This window comes from Alligator mississippiensis, chromosome 4, assembly GCF_030867095.1.
Source record: "Alligator mississippiensis isolate rAllMis1 chromosome 4, rAllMis1, whole genome shotgun sequence".
Lineage (NCBI taxonomy): Eukaryota > Metazoa > Chordata > Crocodylia > Alligatoridae > Alligator > Alligator mississippiensis.
The window spans coordinates 226,106,885-226,125,089 of NC_081827.1; the positions used below are offsets into that span (position 1 = coordinate 226,106,885).

Below are 18,205 nucleotides of genomic sequence, written 5' to 3' on the forward strand. Positions count from 1 at the left end.
GAAGTAAGGTGTATATAACAGCATATAGTTATAAATCGCGAAAAATATGGAACTTAATTCTAATAAGAATCTTCAGTTTCTGGAGGATTTTTCTTTAACATGATGCTAAGCAACTCTCATAAACAATGGTAGAAAATGACAGGAGGATGGAGAGAAGAAATATAAAATTAATGTTCTCCTGACTTTGCAGGAGTTTTCCTAGCTGTATCTTGAGGATTATTATATGCTCTTGTAATATGCTGACTGTGCTAGTATAATGCAAATCTTAAAAAAAAAAATTACTGCTCAGATTGGTTAGCAAAGGAACATTTCTGAGATTTTGAACTTCCTTTTTTAAAACAGTGAATGTTCCTGCCGTTTACGACTGCTAATTATTTTCTGAATTTAAAAACAGGCAATTCTCTTCCTCATTTTCTAGTTCTAGTGCAGCTACTAGTGAGCAAAGCCTCCCTAAGCAGAAATTGAATGAAATTGACACGCTCAGGGGCAAGAAAAATGACTGCTTTCCTTCATCAGTCTGAAGAAGTAAAAGTGTTTGAATGAGTTTCAGGAGTTTGAATACTAACACTGACCTCCTAAGAAGGATCTGGGCCTGGCCAGTGCCATAGAAGAAATTCTATCACCCTCTTTCCTAGGGTTTTGGGAAAGGGGAAGCCCTTGCACCTTACTGGGTGCAAGAAAAGGATAGCTTATTTTTGTGTGTGTGTAGATGTAGCTGTTATGCATGTGTGGTACATTTTTCAAGCTCTACAATGCAGTATAGCAGTCTTATGTTATAATTTAGTTCTTAGCATATGACTAATACATTTGAAAAAGATAAATGGGATGCAAGCAAAGTCATTGGCGTGGTAGGTCTATATCTTACTAAGTACACAGGGAAGGGTTATGTGTTTTTTAATAGTAAAAGGTTTCCAGTAATTTTTAGCCTGTATTCCATTTTTCTTGCGTCATTATCTCTAACTCTTCTTTCCACATAATGAGCAGTTCACTAAACATATATGAACAAAATCTGTAATGAAATAATTTAGCCAGGAAGTTTCTGCTAGGTATGATAGAAGAATTTTAGGGTGGGAGAGAGGTAGAGGTCTGATGAATTGTATGGCCAGTAGGCTTCTATACTGCCTCTACGTTTATAGCCCTATAAATAAGTTAGTCTGTCTCCTTGGATGCTAGAGCCCTATCTCTGGCAAGTGCTTTATTTATGAAGCTTTCGGGGTGGAGACGCTCTTTGTCCCACCAAAACAGCCAAGAAGAGAGTTAACAAGTGGCCCATTCATTTTGTCTTAGAATGACCAACTAGTAGGGTGCTTGCCCTACTTACTTTATAAGAAAGTCTCATGAGAATGAGAGTAATTGTTTCCCCTGTCTTCAATCCACAGAGGCTCTAGACCCGAGTATAACTCTGATATTATCCCAGGAAGCTAGATTTACTCTAGATACATAAAGGCTCCAAAATAGTGAAGAATGCAACGGCTTTTTTAGGTACCTCTGCAAGGGCTTGTAGGAAATTTCACATTCTCAGATCCCACTTAGTTGAAAGTAGCAGTGGGGCAAGAGCACTTTCTTCTCCTGCTTCTACAGGATGGCGAGGAATAGGAGGGGCCGCCTTCCAAACTTTCCTTTCTTCCTCACCCTCCCAAGGAAGCCTTATGGATTGAGGGTGGAGCAGTAGCCCTTCCAAATATCCCTCTCTCCGCACAAGATACAAGATGAGGAGAGTGGTTACCTGATGGTCCCTGAAGATAAAGGGGGATGGGGTCACTTGGCCAGCCTGCCAAGGACTATAAAGGTAAAAGGGGATAACTGAAAGATAAAGGGGGTTGAATTTTCAGGACCTTTTTGGGGGCAGATTAATTAGTGACCAGATGAATATAGCACTTGGTATTTGTTCCCTTTTCCACATGTGTGTATGGCTTATCCATTCCTAGTAGCCAGAGCCAATGAAAAGTGTAGGGAAATTGCAAAACATGAAGGAAACTTTCAGTCTGTTTAAAAACAAACCTGAAATGTACATCAGGTTTGTGGTGATGGCTTTTAAGAGTATCAAGGCTCAAGTAAAAAGTTGACCGATCAAATATCAAGTACAGGTTTTTGTCTCCTGAGAGCACATATTGTAGCCCTAAAGAAATCTGAACTTTAACTTTCATGTAATGAGTGCTGGTTTGTCCCTTTACCATGTTAGTATTATTTTAAAGGAAGCATTTCAAACTAGCTAATATTGTTTGTTTTTCTAGACTTTTTATAACAGTTCAAGAACTTCTGTATCAGGAATATTTAACTCCAATAGCACTGTCTAAGCTTGAAAAGTCTTACAAATATTTGTTCTTATAATACTTCTGTGAAGTAAGTACTTTTGGTATTATGTTTAGCCTGTAGGTGAGAGTAAGCAGAGACATTCAGGTTCAGAGTTGCACCAAAACGGAACCAGTTTTAGAGCCTGAATTAGCATTTATGATATTTACCTGGTTTTCTTGTTTTACTCTGGTATTTCTGAGAAATCTTTCCATAAAGTTGATTTTTTTTTTTCCTGTTTTGCTTCAGGGTTCCAACATGACAGGGTAGAGTGCCATCAGTTGATCATACACCTTGTTATCTTTTGTTGATTTGCCTTTGATCTGGATAGTACTGTTAATGACAAGTGTCATGGCTTCCTTTACTGATATTTCATAGGTGAATTTGAAATATATGCTTAGTGTGTGGTGCATCAATTAAATTGGAAAGTTTATTGGAGGAGATTTAAGCTATTTTCTGACTTTATGATGTTAGTTTAAGGAGAACTGTATAACTTCATACATGTTACATGTATACAGTTCTTATACATACATGTTTACTCTGTCTGGGTACTTAATAGGCATGTTTCCTGTGTAGATTAATAGTTAGGTGTTGGCATCCTTTCATCATAAAGAGGCTTCATATTGGTGCAGTGTATTACCTGAAACCCACTTGACAGTAATATTTTAATCATAGATGCCTGGAATGATGCAGTCAGTGATGCCCGGAATGATGATGTCCCATATGTCCCAAGCTACCATGCAGCCAACGGTCCCGGTAATCTTTAAACTTGTCTTTATCTTTTTTTCAATTTCCATCTGTCTCGGTTAATTTAATTGCTTTTATATTACTCTGTAGTATGTATCATTTTCTTAGGATGCTATTCCCAGTTTTGTAGAGTTAAGTCCGGCTTTCGAGCTTTCACAAAATAATAGTAAAATATTGGATACTAAGTATACAATTTTGAACAAGTTTTAGAAACTTCTCCATTAAATCCTTTAATAAAAGTAACCGAGAACAGAACTATCAGCAATTTGCTTGCGGGTTCAGCATGGGTTTCCAGCAAGGTTGTTTGTTGGAAGTTTTAAAGAAATTTTGGAAACCAGATACATTGTTGTCAAAGGAGATTTAAAAGGCGTTGGGATGGTATATTATACCTAGTATATCTAGATTTAAACCTTGAACTACTTAAATCAGTTAACTAAAACTTACAAATGTAGTAGTTAGGGAAATAAACAATTAAACTATTTTAGAATATGAAGAATAATAATGTTCTTTCTTGTAGCTAAAATAACTATTTTTAGATCTAAAAAAGGAAATTGATTACCTGTTTTTGTAGGTGCATGCCTACAAGTCTGGTAATTTACAGCACATCAGACAACCAGCATTGTGTTTTGTATAAATATAAAGCCTGATCCAAAGCTCATTGAAACTGGTGAGATTTATGTAATGACTCCAGTGCACTTTGAGTTGGTTCTATTAGCAAATATAGTGCTAAACATTGTTATAGACATTGCATTTACTATCGTAAAAGTTTTCATTTCCAGAAAAGTAATTGGAACCATTGTATTTGGAAATACAGTGACTTTGTTCAGGCATCTGTATTCACTACTTGGAAGAAATGAGGTGTGATGGAAGAGCTTCATTCAGAAAAATAATTTTTTAAAATAAATAAATTACGCAGCCCATAAGCAAGATGGTACACTTCAGACATGATTAACCAGTTAATGTCTTAAGTAGCAACCTGGTCACATGCTAATGCAGTTAATGGCATGATAAAACAGGAATAAGTCCCAAAGTTATTAGACAAAATATCTGCAATAATTTTGTGACTGGATCCCATTGTGCCTTAAATTGCACGGGTGGCCAAGCATCAGCTCCCAGCCTCATGGGCTCATCACAGTCAACAGCTCCATGTGTTTCCAAGGCTGGGAGTGCAGATCAGCTGACTGTTCCAGCATCTGTGACCCAGGCTCCCACTGCACCCTAAAGGCTGGCAGCAGCAGTGGCTGCCAGCCTCAGGGGTGCAGAAGAGTTAAGGGTTGTGTTGCACACCACGCATTACTCCCTTTTCCAAGGCTGGGAGTAGCAGTCAGCTGATTGGCATTCCTAGCCTCAAGGGTGAATTGGAGCCCTTGACACCTATATGCTCCCAAGGCTTATACATAAAATCCAGCTATATAGTGAGTAAAATGTTCAGAGTTTTATTGCAAGTAAATGAGTGCATGGAGCAAGATTTGGTAAAATAAATACTCAAATAACGTTAATTGCTCTTTGCTGGATGTGTCTTTTATTGAATGTGCTAACGTGTAATGTGGTTTGCTCATCTTTAATTATGTCTTGAGGCTGCCTTAAAAAAATTAAATAACAAAGGATTGACTCCAGTAAATGATAAATTTCAAGTTATGGCTTTACCTGAACTTTTGTGAAGTCAGGAAAAATGCTTAAAAACATTTAGCATACTGTCCCTCTCCTGATTTTTATGTAAAACTTTTTTATTTAAAACCTCACTCATTAAGGTCCTGGATTCCTCAGAGCGTATTGTAAGTACAACAAAATTAAAAGTTGAAATCCACTTAGAATACTATTTCTTTGCAACATAAATATTGTAAACATTTAGTAAACCAAAGTAACCAATGGATTGAGAATCATTTTTTCCCAAATGCCCTGAAGGTTTGCAAGACTGATTTGCAGCACTGGGGAGAAGAAATGAAAACCATAGGACTGCAGTTCCTTCTTGGTTCAGTGCTTCATGAGTAACTTCATGTTATTACTATGAATGCATTTCTTAAACGAGCTAGATTATTTTGAGTTAATTCCTATTAGAGAAAATGAAGCTGTTAAACTTTATCAGGAGATTACATGAAGTACAGTACACGTTTCAGTAAGTTTAATTCGCCTCAAGCTAAAAAAAAAAAAAAAAAAAAGTTGCTGCTTCCAGTTGTGTCTAAAGACCATCTCTTTTACAAGGGCAGAAACTTTTTTGAATTAGTGAAGCCTAAAAGTATTATACAACACCCTGTGTTGGATAATGGCTTTTGCAGCTATGCAGAGTGCTTTTGATTGTGTAGAAAGATGGCAATACATTGAACTGAATTAGTAAATGTATTGCCTTTTTTCTGAAAAGCGATTCAGTGTATCCCTCGTTAGTTCTAATAGAACTGGAATTCTCAGGTCACTTATAGTGGAAAAGGGAAAGAATTCATATTTAAGTTAAACCGGTCTTTGGATTCTGGAGTTGTTACATTTGAACAGATTAATATAGTGGTTCTTAACCTTTTTAGACTCGAGGCGCCTTTCAGAGAATGCCAAGTCATTTTCACTTGTTTTTTGGCTACAGAAGAATAATAGAACAATTCTTCTGTTGCAAAGAACCTAGTAAGACCATAACAGGTCAGAATGTTTTTAACCCTGTGAATTCCTGTTTGAAATCCCTTGATTTATCACATGAATTATGTTTGCACACTTAATGCTCACATTGTGAGATACCCTGCAGCATCCTTGAAAGGATCTTAAGGCATCCCAGGGATTTCAAGGGCATCACAGCACCTTAGATGAGAATCACTGGATTTGTATGATGTTTAGTGCATTTAATATAATTATGTTATGTGTTTTAAATCTGTTGATTTTTTTTTTTTTTTTTTTACAGCCAGGAGTGAACAGTATGGATTCGCAAGCAGGTATGTATCAACAATCCATTATATTTTTAAAGCCTTTCAAGCAAAATTCTGTTAAGTATCCTAGAAAATAAAGGTTTTAAGTTTTCAAAAATGGTGTAAATGAAGCTGTAGAGAGTTTATATAAATAAAGGGGGGATAGTTGGGTATTATGTTTAGCTCTTAGTTTTCTTTCCTAGTACATTTCAGAAAAGAGAGATCTTTCATAGAAAAAAAAGTAAAAAGTATCATCCATTTATATACTTAATAACCTTATTTCACGTCTTTTCTGTTTCCTTTAATGCATTTAATCTTAAATTAATTATTTCACACATTTAACAGTTAGCTCATGGCGTTGTTAGCTTGTGGTGTGTTGAGGTGTGTGTGTTTTTTTTCCCTCCTTCAAGTATTGTCTTCTGTTCTAGATTCTGCTACCGGGATACCCAATCAGCCTGAATTTAACTACAGTACTAAACATTGAGACCAGAGTGCATTTAAAGTCATGTCTCTTTTCTTGCCCCTTGAATAATCACACGTCCAGATTGGCACGTATTCTTCAGAGCAGTGGTTCTCAACCTTTTTACACTCACAGCACCCCTCCAAAACTGCTTATTTATAAAATGAACATTATAATTCTGTTATTCATTAGTACATTAGTAATTGATTAGATCATCATATTATATTCACCACATTGCTGCACTGCACACATCCTGCGGAGCCAGATTGGAAAGTGGCTGTAGCAGGAGCAAACGCTCTTGCCACAGCTCTTCCCTGTTCAACTGTGCACAGCATCCCCTGGAGATAGAGAACGCAGGGCAGATGGAACTCTGTCCCACATGCTTCTTATTTCAGGAGGCATGTCATGTCTGAACTGAGAAGCGGTGGCAGCAGAAAGGCGTGCCTGCCTATATTACGTTATGCAGCATTTATTTCCAGTCTGCTGTCACTCCCAGGTAGAACTCCCCATACACCTTTGTTTTCAGGAGGCAAATCAGAGTCAAACTGTGAAAAACAGTAGCAGAAACAGCATGCCTGCCTGCATAATGTAGTGCAAGGAGGAGCACCTTGCTGCTGCTGCTTCTTCTCAGTTTGGTTCTGACATGCCTCCTGAAAAGAAGCTCATGGGGAAAATTTTACTTGACTTCAAAAAAGCCTTCGATCTGGTGTCCCATGATCGTCTCTTGGAGAAACTGGCCAATTGTCGCCTTGGGTCCCCCATGATCCACTGGCTGGAAAATTGGCTCCGGGGTCGGACCCAGAGGGTAGTAATTGATGGAAGTCACTCATCGTGGTGTCCTGTGACCAGTGGGGTCCCCCAGGGCTCTGTCCTTGGACCCATACTGTTCAACATCTTCATTAACGATGTGGACACTGGAGTCAGAAGCGGACTGGCCAAGTTCGCCGATGACACCAAACTTTGGGGCAAAGCATCCACGCCAGAAGACAGGTGGTGATCCAGGCTGACCTGGACAGGCTCAGCAAGTGGGCGGATGAGAATCTGATGGTGTTCAATGCCGATAAATGCAAGGTTCTCCACCTTGGGAAGAAAAACCCGCAGCATCCTTATAGGCTCGGCAGTGCTATGTTGGTTAGCACTATGGAAGAAAGAGACTTGGGGGTCATCATTGACCACAAGATGAACATGAGCCTGCAATGCGATGCTGCGGCTAGTAAAGTGACCAAAACGCTGGCTTGCATCCATAGATGCTTCTCAAGCAAATCCCGGGACGTCATTCTCCCCCTGTACTCGGCCTTAGTGAGGCCGCAGCTGGAGTACTGCGTCCAGTTTTGGGCTCCACGATTCAAAAAGGATGTGGAGAAGCTTGAGAGAGTCCAGAGAAGAGCCACGCGCATGATCAGGGGTCAGGGAAGCAGACCCTACGATGACAGGCTGAGAGCCCTGGGGCTCTTTAGCCTGGAAAAGCGCAGGCTCAGGGGTGATCTGATGGCCACCTACAAGTTTATCAGGGGTGATCACCAGTATCTGGGGGAACGTTTGTTCACCAGAGCGCCCCAAGGGATGACGAGGACGAATGGTCACAAACTACTACAAGATCGTTTCAGGCTGGACATAAGGAAGAATTTCTTTACTGTCCGAGCCCCCAAGGTCTGGAACAGCCTGCCGCCGGAGGTTGTTCAAGCGCCTTCATTGAACACCTTCAAGATGAAACTGGATGCTTATCTTGCTGGGATCCTATGACCCCAGCTGACGTCCTGCCCTTTGGGCGGGGGGCTGGACTCGATGATCTTCCGAGGTCCCTTCCAGCCCTAATGTCTATGAAATCTATGATAGTGGTGTTGGTGCTGACATCACGGCACCTTTGGCAAGTCCTTGCGTCCTCTGGTTGAGAGCTACTGCTTCAGAGAAAAGTTTGCCTGTTTGTAAGAGTTGAGTTAAACTGATGCAATCAATAATTGACTTTCTGAGGCAGTTACTTGTTTGTAAACTGTTCCTCAAATATTTACTCCATAATGGTAAGGAGGAGGATGGCTACATGGGGCTTTGAGCATATACAAAACTCTCTTAACTTGGCTTACATAACTGATGCACAATTCAGGAAAGCAGTTCTTCCATATTATTTAACCAAGTTCTCACTTACAGGAAGGACTTATAGTTAGCTAATTTCCAAGAGTGGTTATTTAGTTGAAATACTGAAGGAGAAAGAAAGGTCACTTACCAGTAACTGTAGTTCCTGAAGTAGATTATCCACATTTCTGTCCCTCTATGTTAATTTCATTGGAGTCCTTATTTCAAATTCCAAGGGTCTGGTTCAGGAAAATACTTAAGCACATCGAGTCTCCATTGGAAGTTAAGCACAATGGAAGGTAAGCCCACGCTTATTTCCTGCTCTAAATAGTTTGCTTCCTTGAACTGGGGTCTGTATAAGCAGAAGTTGTGTTTGCGGGAGGTCATGTCTCATTGTATATCCTCATCTCAAACAGTCAGTGCTTCAAGGAGATGCATTTAGCAGCTGTACACTGTTTTCTAAAGAGTTTTGACTAGATGTCTCTATAAGCCTGACTGTTCCAGCAATGTTAATCCATATGGATAATCTGCTTGAACTGCAGTCACTGGTTGATAACTTTTCTTCAGTTTTCTTGAAATCTTTTTTTTCTTTTTTTTCTTTTTTTTTCTTTTTTTTTCTTTTTTTTTTTTTTTTTTTTTACAGTAAGCCGCTTTTGTAGTAAGCTGGGATGGGGGGGGGGGAATATAACTTGTCTATTTACTTGTCTGTTTTCTCATTCTGATATTTTTTTGTAGGTACAACACCTCCAGGAACTCAGGTAAGCAAAATAAGGCTTCAGAAGCCTTAACAGAAATACAGCGATTGTGTAAATTCACTCAGTCCTCACCCATTATAGATCAGTTTCCAAGCTCAGGAAAGCTTCCAAGCTTTTTAAAAAATATATCATCAGAATGCCAGTCCACATCTAGTATAAGAAGTTTAAAAGCTCCAATGGCATATGTATTCCTGTGGCAACCACATCCCTTCATTGTAGTCTTGTCTTCTATAAATTTAGCAAGTCATTATTTTGAAGGACTAGAGTTTGGACCAGAATGTGTGGTGTGCTGAGCTCTTTTAACTGCCATGGCCCTTTGTATTGGGTTTCTGATGGATTAATGTTTGGTTTTTAGCACACTTGGTCTCAAGGCTGTGGACAGATATAACTTCTAAGCACTTTAAGGAGGAATGAAGAATTGTCTCTTGGGAGCAGGCATCATTACAGGTGTCTGCTATGCCTTTATGCTACTATAGTGGGATAAGTGAGCAAAATCAATGGAACTTTAACTCTGAATGAAACAGGGTCAAAGTTGTAATGTTTTTGCCATACTTACATCCATAGGCTCCTGTGAAGGTTACCAGCTTCTCACTTAGTACTTTTTTATTTGGCATTTTTAAAATGAACAGGAGAAATGGGTATGCATTTTCAGAAATGTCTCTTCTTTTTCTCAGACCGCACATTCAGTAGTCTGTTCAGCCCAGCAAACCACCACAGTCAACAGTTCGGTAACTGAAGACCAGTCTAAACAGGTTTCACCATTTTCCCTTTGTATTTAATTTTGCTGTCAGCATTTTTTTTAAACCATTCCAGAGAAAAGCACATTTTATACCTCGTTGATGGTCTGTTTTATGTTTTCCTAGAAATCTGTATGGACTGAACATAAATCACCTGATGGAAGAACTTATTATTACAATACTGAAACAAAGCAATCCACATGGGAGAAACCAGATGATCTTAAAACACCTGCTGAGGTATATTGAGGTCAAATGAAAGCTTTGGAATGGTTTACTCTGAGCTTGTATCTGGACAAAAACTTAACAGTGAAGTTATCCTGGTGCGAAACAGTAGTTATAACAGCAGCAGTGATTGTCCTGGTATAGTTAGACTGGTAAATTTTCCTGTGTAGATAACCACCTAGCATAAGTGGCATAATATGCCCACCATGTGACATGGATCAGAATTTTTATTTCAGCATCTTGCATCTGAACACAGAAGACCCCAAAACTAATCCAACTGATTTTATAAATGCTAGAAAAGCTTTGCATTTATAATTGCATGAAGAGGTCTTTTTATAGCAAAAAAATTAAATAAATTGTTTCAGAACTTCAAAAATCAGTGCTTGTATAAAGTACAGATTTTTAGGGTACTCTGCTTTTGGAATTAAAATGTTATTGGGTTTGCTTGTTACTGTTCTTGAGAAATGTTTTTCATTGTATGTACTAACAATTAAGATTTTTTTTGTTGTAATGTTTATTTTAGAGATTGTTTTGTAGAAATCTTTTAGTGTTACAAAATTGATATAATATGATTTTGAATTTTTTCTGTGCATTTTTTTTCTGTGCATCAGCAATTATTATCTAAATGCCCTTGGAAAGAGTACAAATCTGATTCAGGAAAGCCTTACTACTATAATTCCCAAACAAAAGAGTCACGGTGGGCAAAACCTAAAGAACTTGAGGATCTTGAAGGTAACATAGCCACTGAAAATCTGTTAATTTTGAAAATGTTGTTTGTATGTGAGCTATTTGCAGTGTTGTCTTACTGTTGAAGCAACTCTTATTTTACTCCACTCAGTTTCTAATAAGTGAGGGAACTTGTTCAGTAAATAATTATAAAGCAGAAACCTGTTCTTGTTTCAGCATCAGTAGTCTCATATATTAAATTCTTCACTGTTACAATGTCATCTGCAGTGTACTAAAACTACTAATAATGCTTGTTGTTTTAGTTTAATATAAACATTACCACTAGCTTTCCTTGGTAATTCCTTTTGATAAAAAGGAAACAAATCATAATATTTAACTAATTATTACTCATCATTATTTTGGATGATTTAATGTTGGATAAAATTAATGTTGAAGTCAAAACCATGCATCCAGAGATGCTTCTTTGTTTGAAAAATATTGGGTCACAATAGGTAGGAATATAAATTTACATCACATTTGGATTTCCTTCTGACTATTTAAAAAAAGTAGCCTCCTGCCTTGAACAGGTGACATGTACTGCTCCGTTTACTGTTTGTGTAGGTAATATTTTATCTTGATATTGAAGGTAAAATAACTTCAGTCAAGAAATATATAGATTTTTTTGTTTATTTAAAGGAAGGTTAGATCACAGATGAGAAGTTAAATATATAATTAAAGAAGAAACCATTGACTAGATAAAATCTAGATAGAAAAGATTACCAAAAGAATTTGACTAAACCCCACATGTGTGTTAACCCTAATACCTTTTAAAATTACCACAAAAGAGCAAGTGGGGGTTGCAAAAGACTGTTTGGTAAGAGTTCTTATGTTATGATTTGATTTTGCATAATTTAATTCTAATCATTTTTTTTAAGTTATTGAAGCATATTTAAAATAATGATCTACTTATACGTACTGCCTTTTTAAAATATCAACAATAACTTTCCTAAACATAAGCTGCTTTTGAAAAAATTTGTTTTGAAATATATTTTTCCTTTCCTTATAGCAATGATTAAAGCAGAGGAAAACAGGTATGTTCACTTAAACTTGTCATCAAAACAAAATGTATAATGTGCCTTTCTATTTTTAAAAACTATTTCCCTGATCCCTTTAAAAAAAAAAAAAAAGGCATCTGCCTTCATTCTTCTTGTCTACTTTTCATTTTATTCTTCAGCTGTATTATCTTGAAAGTACTGCTTTGAAGATTGTCCTTATAACCTTATTTTTTGTTCCTTATTATCTTGTGGAAAAACATTTTGTAAGGTGGGGTCTACTAACTGTGTATTTTAGATATTTCAGTTAAAGGAAGTTCTTTTCCCTGAAGCTTAATTGACATAATGATTATTTAATTGTTCTTTCTATTTCTCTTTTGATATACTCAGCAGCAAACCAGAAGAATCAACTCCAACTACATCTACAGCTGCTATTGCAACAGAAGTAACCAATACAACAACCAGCACCACCACTTCTGCAGCTGCTGAAACTGCTGTAGCTGCTACTGCCACCCCTGCTGTAACAGCTGCCTCAGAAAGTGAAACTGCTTCTACTACTAGTTCTGCAGCTGCTGCTGCTACTAGTGTTACTGCAACTGCTGCAGAAAATGAAAGTACAGGTACAGCTACAGCTGATGAACAAGTGCAGCAAACCAATGCTACTCCCGTTGTACAGGAACAGAATGCAGAAACTGTCACAAACACAGTAGAGGAAGGTTTAAAGCAGGAGGGTTCAGCAGAGTAAGTAAAATCCTGTGACTTGAGTTGGCTGCAGTTGTCTAACACATTCTTAAGTGTTGAGAGTTCCAGAAGGGAGACAAGGTTCTAAACACTAGAGTTTCTCTTGGCTAACATTTTTTTTCTGAGAGGAAAAGGGGGTGGGGAAGCAGGTCAGACTTTGCAAAGAGAAATGAGTAAGAAAAAAGTGCAGAAAAGGCGCTCAGTCCTTTTTTTAAAAAAACCCAACCAATTTCCCTTAAATCTTTAACTGGTCCTTCATCTCATTACAAATTTGATAGGAAATTCTTATGGCTTTTAATTTATTTTAAAGAAATATGAAATGTTTTGAGAGATACTGGATAAATGTTTAAAATACATAGCTGTTCACACTGTCACTGTGGAAAAATTACTAAACTTCTTGCTGACCCAAGTGCAGTTTAAATGGGCAGTACTTCTGAAACGCCTACGTTCTTGTGTATAATAAGAAAAAATGTTTCGGCTAAACGATCCAAGTAAATTAGAACAGCTATGAAGGTGTATATGATCTCTTCCTTGAGACACAAACTATACACACTTTGCCTTTCATCACTGAAAGCCTGAGAACTTGTTGCAGCTGGGAGGTCAGGAGACTGACAGTTAATGGTAAGTGGCAAAGGCAAGATCCCTTCATAGGCAATGCCTTACCTTTTTCTCCCACTTTAAGTGGAAAGGTAAGGAACTAGAACAGGTGGTTGATTGCAGCAGCATCTTGTCATTCTAAAGAGAAAGGTACTTTTAAAGTTGGTCTGTAATGAAATCCTTAACTTGGATCTGAGGCTTGGGGTTTTCACAAGTGTGTATTTTATTTCTGACTCATAAGCACTTTATATAAATGGAGTTCATTGTTAAAATTATGAATGCTGTTTCTCAGCGATGTCCTCTTGATTGTTTATTTTGAAAATTAATGGCAATTGTTTGTTAAACTACTAAATTATGTATTTACTTGTCTAATTATTCTCTTTATCAATTCTTATTTGTAGTGCTACTCCCAAAAAAGAGGAGGACGATGCCCAGCCAGTTAAAAAAACATATACGTGGAATACAAAAGAAGAAGCAAAACAAGCATTTAAAGAGCTTTTGAAAGAAAAGGTTTTTAAATTGGGTCAACTTACCTTAACTTCTAGAATTACTACAAAATGTGCTTTCTTGAGTGGAGTTTCTTCTCTCTTCTTTTCCAAAAGAAAATCTCAGTATTAAGAAGCTGACTTAGATTTGAAGGAAGAAAAAAACTTTGCCATAGAAAGAGTATACTTAAGTCTTTTCTTAGAGATGTTTGTGTTTTAATTAGGGCTTTCTCAGCTCAGTTTTTCCTTTTGTTTCTCCTCTCCCACCCCCAGCAACCCAAGTAAAACCCCCCAAATAACCCAAGTAAAAATTCCAGTTGTTATCCAAGAAATTATGATTGATTTGGTTACCATGTGAAGCTGTCACTTTGGTGACAGGGCTCTAAAAATCCAGCCCTACAAAAGCAAAAGCTCTTTTAACAACAGATATTTGAACGGGTTCTTGGAGTGTCTGAGGAGGGGAGTGGACCCTAACACCTTAAAATCTATCTCCTTTTTCTTCTGTTTCTCAAATTGTTAAAGAAAATTCCATTTAAAGACAACATTTTTCCCTTAAAATTCATCCTTAGGAAGTCATAATCTTGCTGTTACAGACAACTGCATAATTTAAATTTTATAATCGTTTAACCATATTACTTCTCTGCAGCATCAAAAGTATTTTAACCAGTATTGTCTCTTTGATTTACTCTCTGAATTTCTCACCATTAAAAAGACAAGTGGGCTGATAGAAAAATGAGTCAATACTGGATTTTTCTTTCCATATAGCTCAGTTGTTTAGAGTTCCTCTAGAATATTTTTCACTGTAGTGTGATGCAGGGGTTACCTGAAGAAGAACCAAAGGATAAAAATAGTGATAAGCCTAAAACCTGAAATTTGTTTTTCTGTTGACTGATGTTATGACAACATCACTTTAATATTACTAATAAAGTTATTAAAGGGAAGTATTATATTTCTATACAACTCTTCTAATCAAGTCAGGGAAAAGTCTGTTGGAGGGATCTCACCTCCCAGATTAAATATTTCTGAGGAAACAAACATGGGATGTTGATGCCAAATCTGGTAGTCACATTATTGATTTAATGTCTTCACAGCGTGTACCCTCCAATGCCTCGTGGGAACAAGCTATGAAAATGATCATTAATGATCCCAGATACAGGTACTTCCTACTTACTGCTACATTGTTTACAAACATATGCTCTGTTTTGATCCTTCAATTAACATTGTAGTTCATTATGGACAAGTTATGGTTGAACCTAATACAGATGTTTGTATACTAAGCCAGTTGCCTCTTTGTACACATTCAAAAGTAGGTAATGTCTTGGGACGTGCATGAAGATGACTAATGGGATGATTCATGATCTTGGACCCAGAATCTAATGAATGTTATGCCAGCATTAGCAGTACAACTATAATTAAATGGTCTACATATGTTTTGAAAATCTGTCCTGAAATGGACTTCTGTTTTTAATGGAGATGCTGAGAATTCTGTGGGACCTATTAAATGTTGAGCACACTTAATAATTTTTCTGTACATGGAGTGTCCAAGTGTTTTCTGTTGATAGTACCTCCTTACAAGGCTGTTTTGTAGGGGTGCACCAACAGATTTTTGGAGCTGATACAGAAAGCCGATATTTAAGGAGGCATATCGTCTGATACCAGTTCAATTTCTGATACAGCTGCCTCCAGCTGGTAAGGGGTGTGTTGGGGCAGATCAATGCCCCTTGTGGTGAGGGAGGGATCAGGGACAGGCCCTGTCCAAGCAGGCACTGGGAGCAGAGTGGTGGCAAAATTTGGAGTGGATGCAGCATTCTCCCAGCACTGCCAGTGCTTGCTCCAAACCAACCCTCACCAACAAGAGCCCTGCACAGCCCCTGCTGTAGCCTGCCCCACCCTGCGCAGATCCGGGGGGCACACAACCCCACTCGTGCCCTCCTGGGGTTCAAGCAGCAGCAGAATCCACCTCCTCCCCACCAAAATACATCACTCTGGCCCCAGCCCTGCCTGAGCAGCACCTGCCCCTGCCACTTCCCTCAATGCAGGGGATGTTCATCTGTGTCCCTCCCCTGTTTCCTTCCACCACACTGGACTTAACAGCTGGAAGCAGCTCTCCACGCTGCCGGCTGTGTTGCACTGCAACTGCGTGCAGCACGGACATTTATTAGCCAAATTATTGGCCCCATTGGGCCAATATCCAATACAGTTTTCTTTATATTGATGCCAATCTGATATCCGACCAATGAATCGGTGCACCTCTACTATTTTATTCTTTATCCCACAAAGTTATTTTTTTCTAATGCAGTTTATTGAAATGAAAACTGGTAAAGTAATATACATGTTGGTTTTGTGCTTTTCCATAGAATTAAGTTCATTTTACCACCTTTCATGATTAAAATTTGTCTTGTGTTCTGAAGGTATGCTAATATGAGATTTGCATTCTTTTTTTCTAATTTGATTCCAGTTTTGTGTAATTAAGCGTCTGGTTTGTTTTTGTTTTTCCCTTGACATTTAGTGCTTTGGCAAAGTTGAGTGAAAAAAAGCAAGCCTTTAATGCTTACAAGGTTCAGACAGAAAAGGAAGAAAAAGAAGAAGCGAGGTCAAAATACAAAGAAGCTAAAGAATCCTTCCAGCGTTTTCTTGAAAACCATGACAAGATGACGTCTACAACAAGATATAAGTAAGATCAACTTAATGTATAAGACCAGTGCATTTGTTTTTCAAATTCAACCTTTAAATCTGCTTGGCTATGTATCTGGTGAATATTTACTGTTGGGTAATGTTCAGTCTGATAACTCTTGGGACTACAAGCATAAATTTTATCCTCTTTGTAAAGTAGATTGAAGCCATGGGCAAAATATTAGAGCTGATTATTGGATCTCAACTAACTAGGAGTGAGGGAAACTACAAAACACTTAAATTACTTTCACATACTTCAGTATTATACTTAATAGACATGTGTGCTGGTTCTGAGCTTGCTGCCTCTTGACTGTGAAGTGGCATTATAAGAAAGCTGACTTTTCTCAATCTTTTTTTCCCTTCTTCTCTTCCCCCTTCTGAGTTCTGTGTTTAATTTTTAATATGTCTTTTATTGTTACCTCTGTGAGTTTCTTTCAGAGCATATAAAATATCAAAATAACTTGCCGCATTTATTCAAATACAAGACAAGGTTATTTCCTCCCCTCCCCCCCAAATTAGCATGGGGCAAAGGCCCCTTGTCTTGCATTTGCATATAAGGAAACCACATTAGATACATTATCTGTCTTTGAACTGCCCCTAAAAAGCAGAATGTGCCCAGTAATGGAAACCAACTGTGAAGTTGATTTAAATGCAGCAGATACTGAGCATGACTCCAAAATAGGTGCCACCTTGGGCAAACATGCAGTGGGAACCTACCACAAAAGTAGTACAGTCCATCTGAATAAGATAGATAGATATGCCCATTAACCACAGTCTCCTTCAGCTCGAACTCTTTTTTAAGTCGTGGTGAGCCACTACCACTATATTGAATATATTTTGACTTCCTCTTCACTCCCACAACTAAGCTGTGCCTTTTTTTTTTTTTTTGGTATTTCCAATGCATCCTGTTTCTTCACCTACCTCAAATGCCTGGCAAACATAGTTTCATAGTAGCTAGGGTCAGGAGGGACCTGAACAGATCATCTAGTCTGACCCCCTACCACAGGCAGGAATGAATGCTGGGTTCACAAGACCTCAGACAGGTGATCATCCAACCTCCTCTTGAATTTGTCCAAGGTAGGGGCAAGGACCACTTCCCTGGGAAGTTGGTTCCAGATTTTGGCCACCCTAACTGTAAAATATTGCCTTCTGATCTCTAACTTAAACCTATTCTCCGTCAGCTTATTACCATTGTTCCTTGTCACCCCAGGTGGTGCTGGGGAGAAAAGGGCTCTTCCTATTTGCTGTTGATCTCCCCTGATGAGCTTGTAGGCAGCCACCAGGTCCCCCCTCAGCCTCCTCTTGCTGAGGCTGAACAAGTTCAAGTCCTTCAGTCTCTCCTCATAGGGCCTGTCCCGCTGCCCTCTCACCAAGTGGGTGGCCCTCCTCTGAATCCTCTCCAGGCTGGCCAGATCCCTTTTGAAGTGTGGCGCCCAGTACTGGACGCAGTACTCCAACTGTGGCCTGACCAAAGTTGCATAGAGGGGGAGTATCACTTCTCTGGACTGGCTTGAGATGCACCTTTGGATGCATGACAAGGTATGGTTGGCCTTGCTGGCTGCGGTCTAGCATTGGCGGCTCATGTTCATCTTGGAGTCAATAATGACTCCAAGATCCCTTTCCACCTCTGTGCTTTCAAGAGGGCAATTCCCCACCCTGTATGTGTGCTGTGGATTTCTTCTCCCAAGGTGCAGCGCCCTGCATTTGTCTACGTTGAACCCCATCCTATTCTCATCTGCCCACTTCTGTAGTCTGTCTAAATCTAGTTGCAGCCTCTCTCTCCCTTCAAGTGTGTCCGCCTCGCCCCACATCTTACGGTCATC

At 38.6% G+C, this 18,205-nt stretch overlaps 1 protein-coding gene across 3 annotated transcripts in view; it reads left to right on the forward strand.

Annotated features, from left to right (window-relative positions):
• PRPF40A (pre-mRNA processing factor 40 homolog A) overlaps positions 1-18,205 on the forward strand; it is a 44,657-nt gene that overhangs the window by 2,543 nt on the left and 23,909 nt on the right. Inside the window, exons 3-14 of one of the 3 annotated variants that reach the window (XM_019480545.2) lie at positions 2,968-3,048; positions 5,921-5,951; positions 8,691-8,753; positions 9,190-9,212; positions 9,884-9,961; positions 10,073-10,183; positions 10,780-10,900; positions 11,901-11,925; positions 12,280-12,627; positions 13,626-13,734; positions 14,801-14,865; positions 16,219-16,383. In XM_019480545.2, coding sequence (XP_019336090.1) covers positions 2,968-3,048; positions 5,921-5,951; positions 8,691-8,753; positions 9,190-9,212; positions 9,884-9,961; positions 10,073-10,183; positions 10,780-10,900; positions 11,901-11,925; positions 12,280-12,627; positions 13,626-13,734; positions 14,801-14,865; positions 16,219-16,383 — 1,220 coding nt within the window. Of the gene's footprint in view, positions 1-2,967; positions 3,049-5,920; positions 5,952-8,690; positions 8,754-9,189; positions 9,213-9,883; positions 9,962-10,072; positions 10,184-10,779; positions 10,901-11,900; positions 11,926-12,276; positions 12,628-13,625; positions 13,735-14,800; positions 14,866-16,218; positions 16,384-18,205 lie in introns of all 3 variants that reach the window. The other 2 variants (XM_014599497.3, XM_019480546.2) reach the window with 2 other exon arrangements.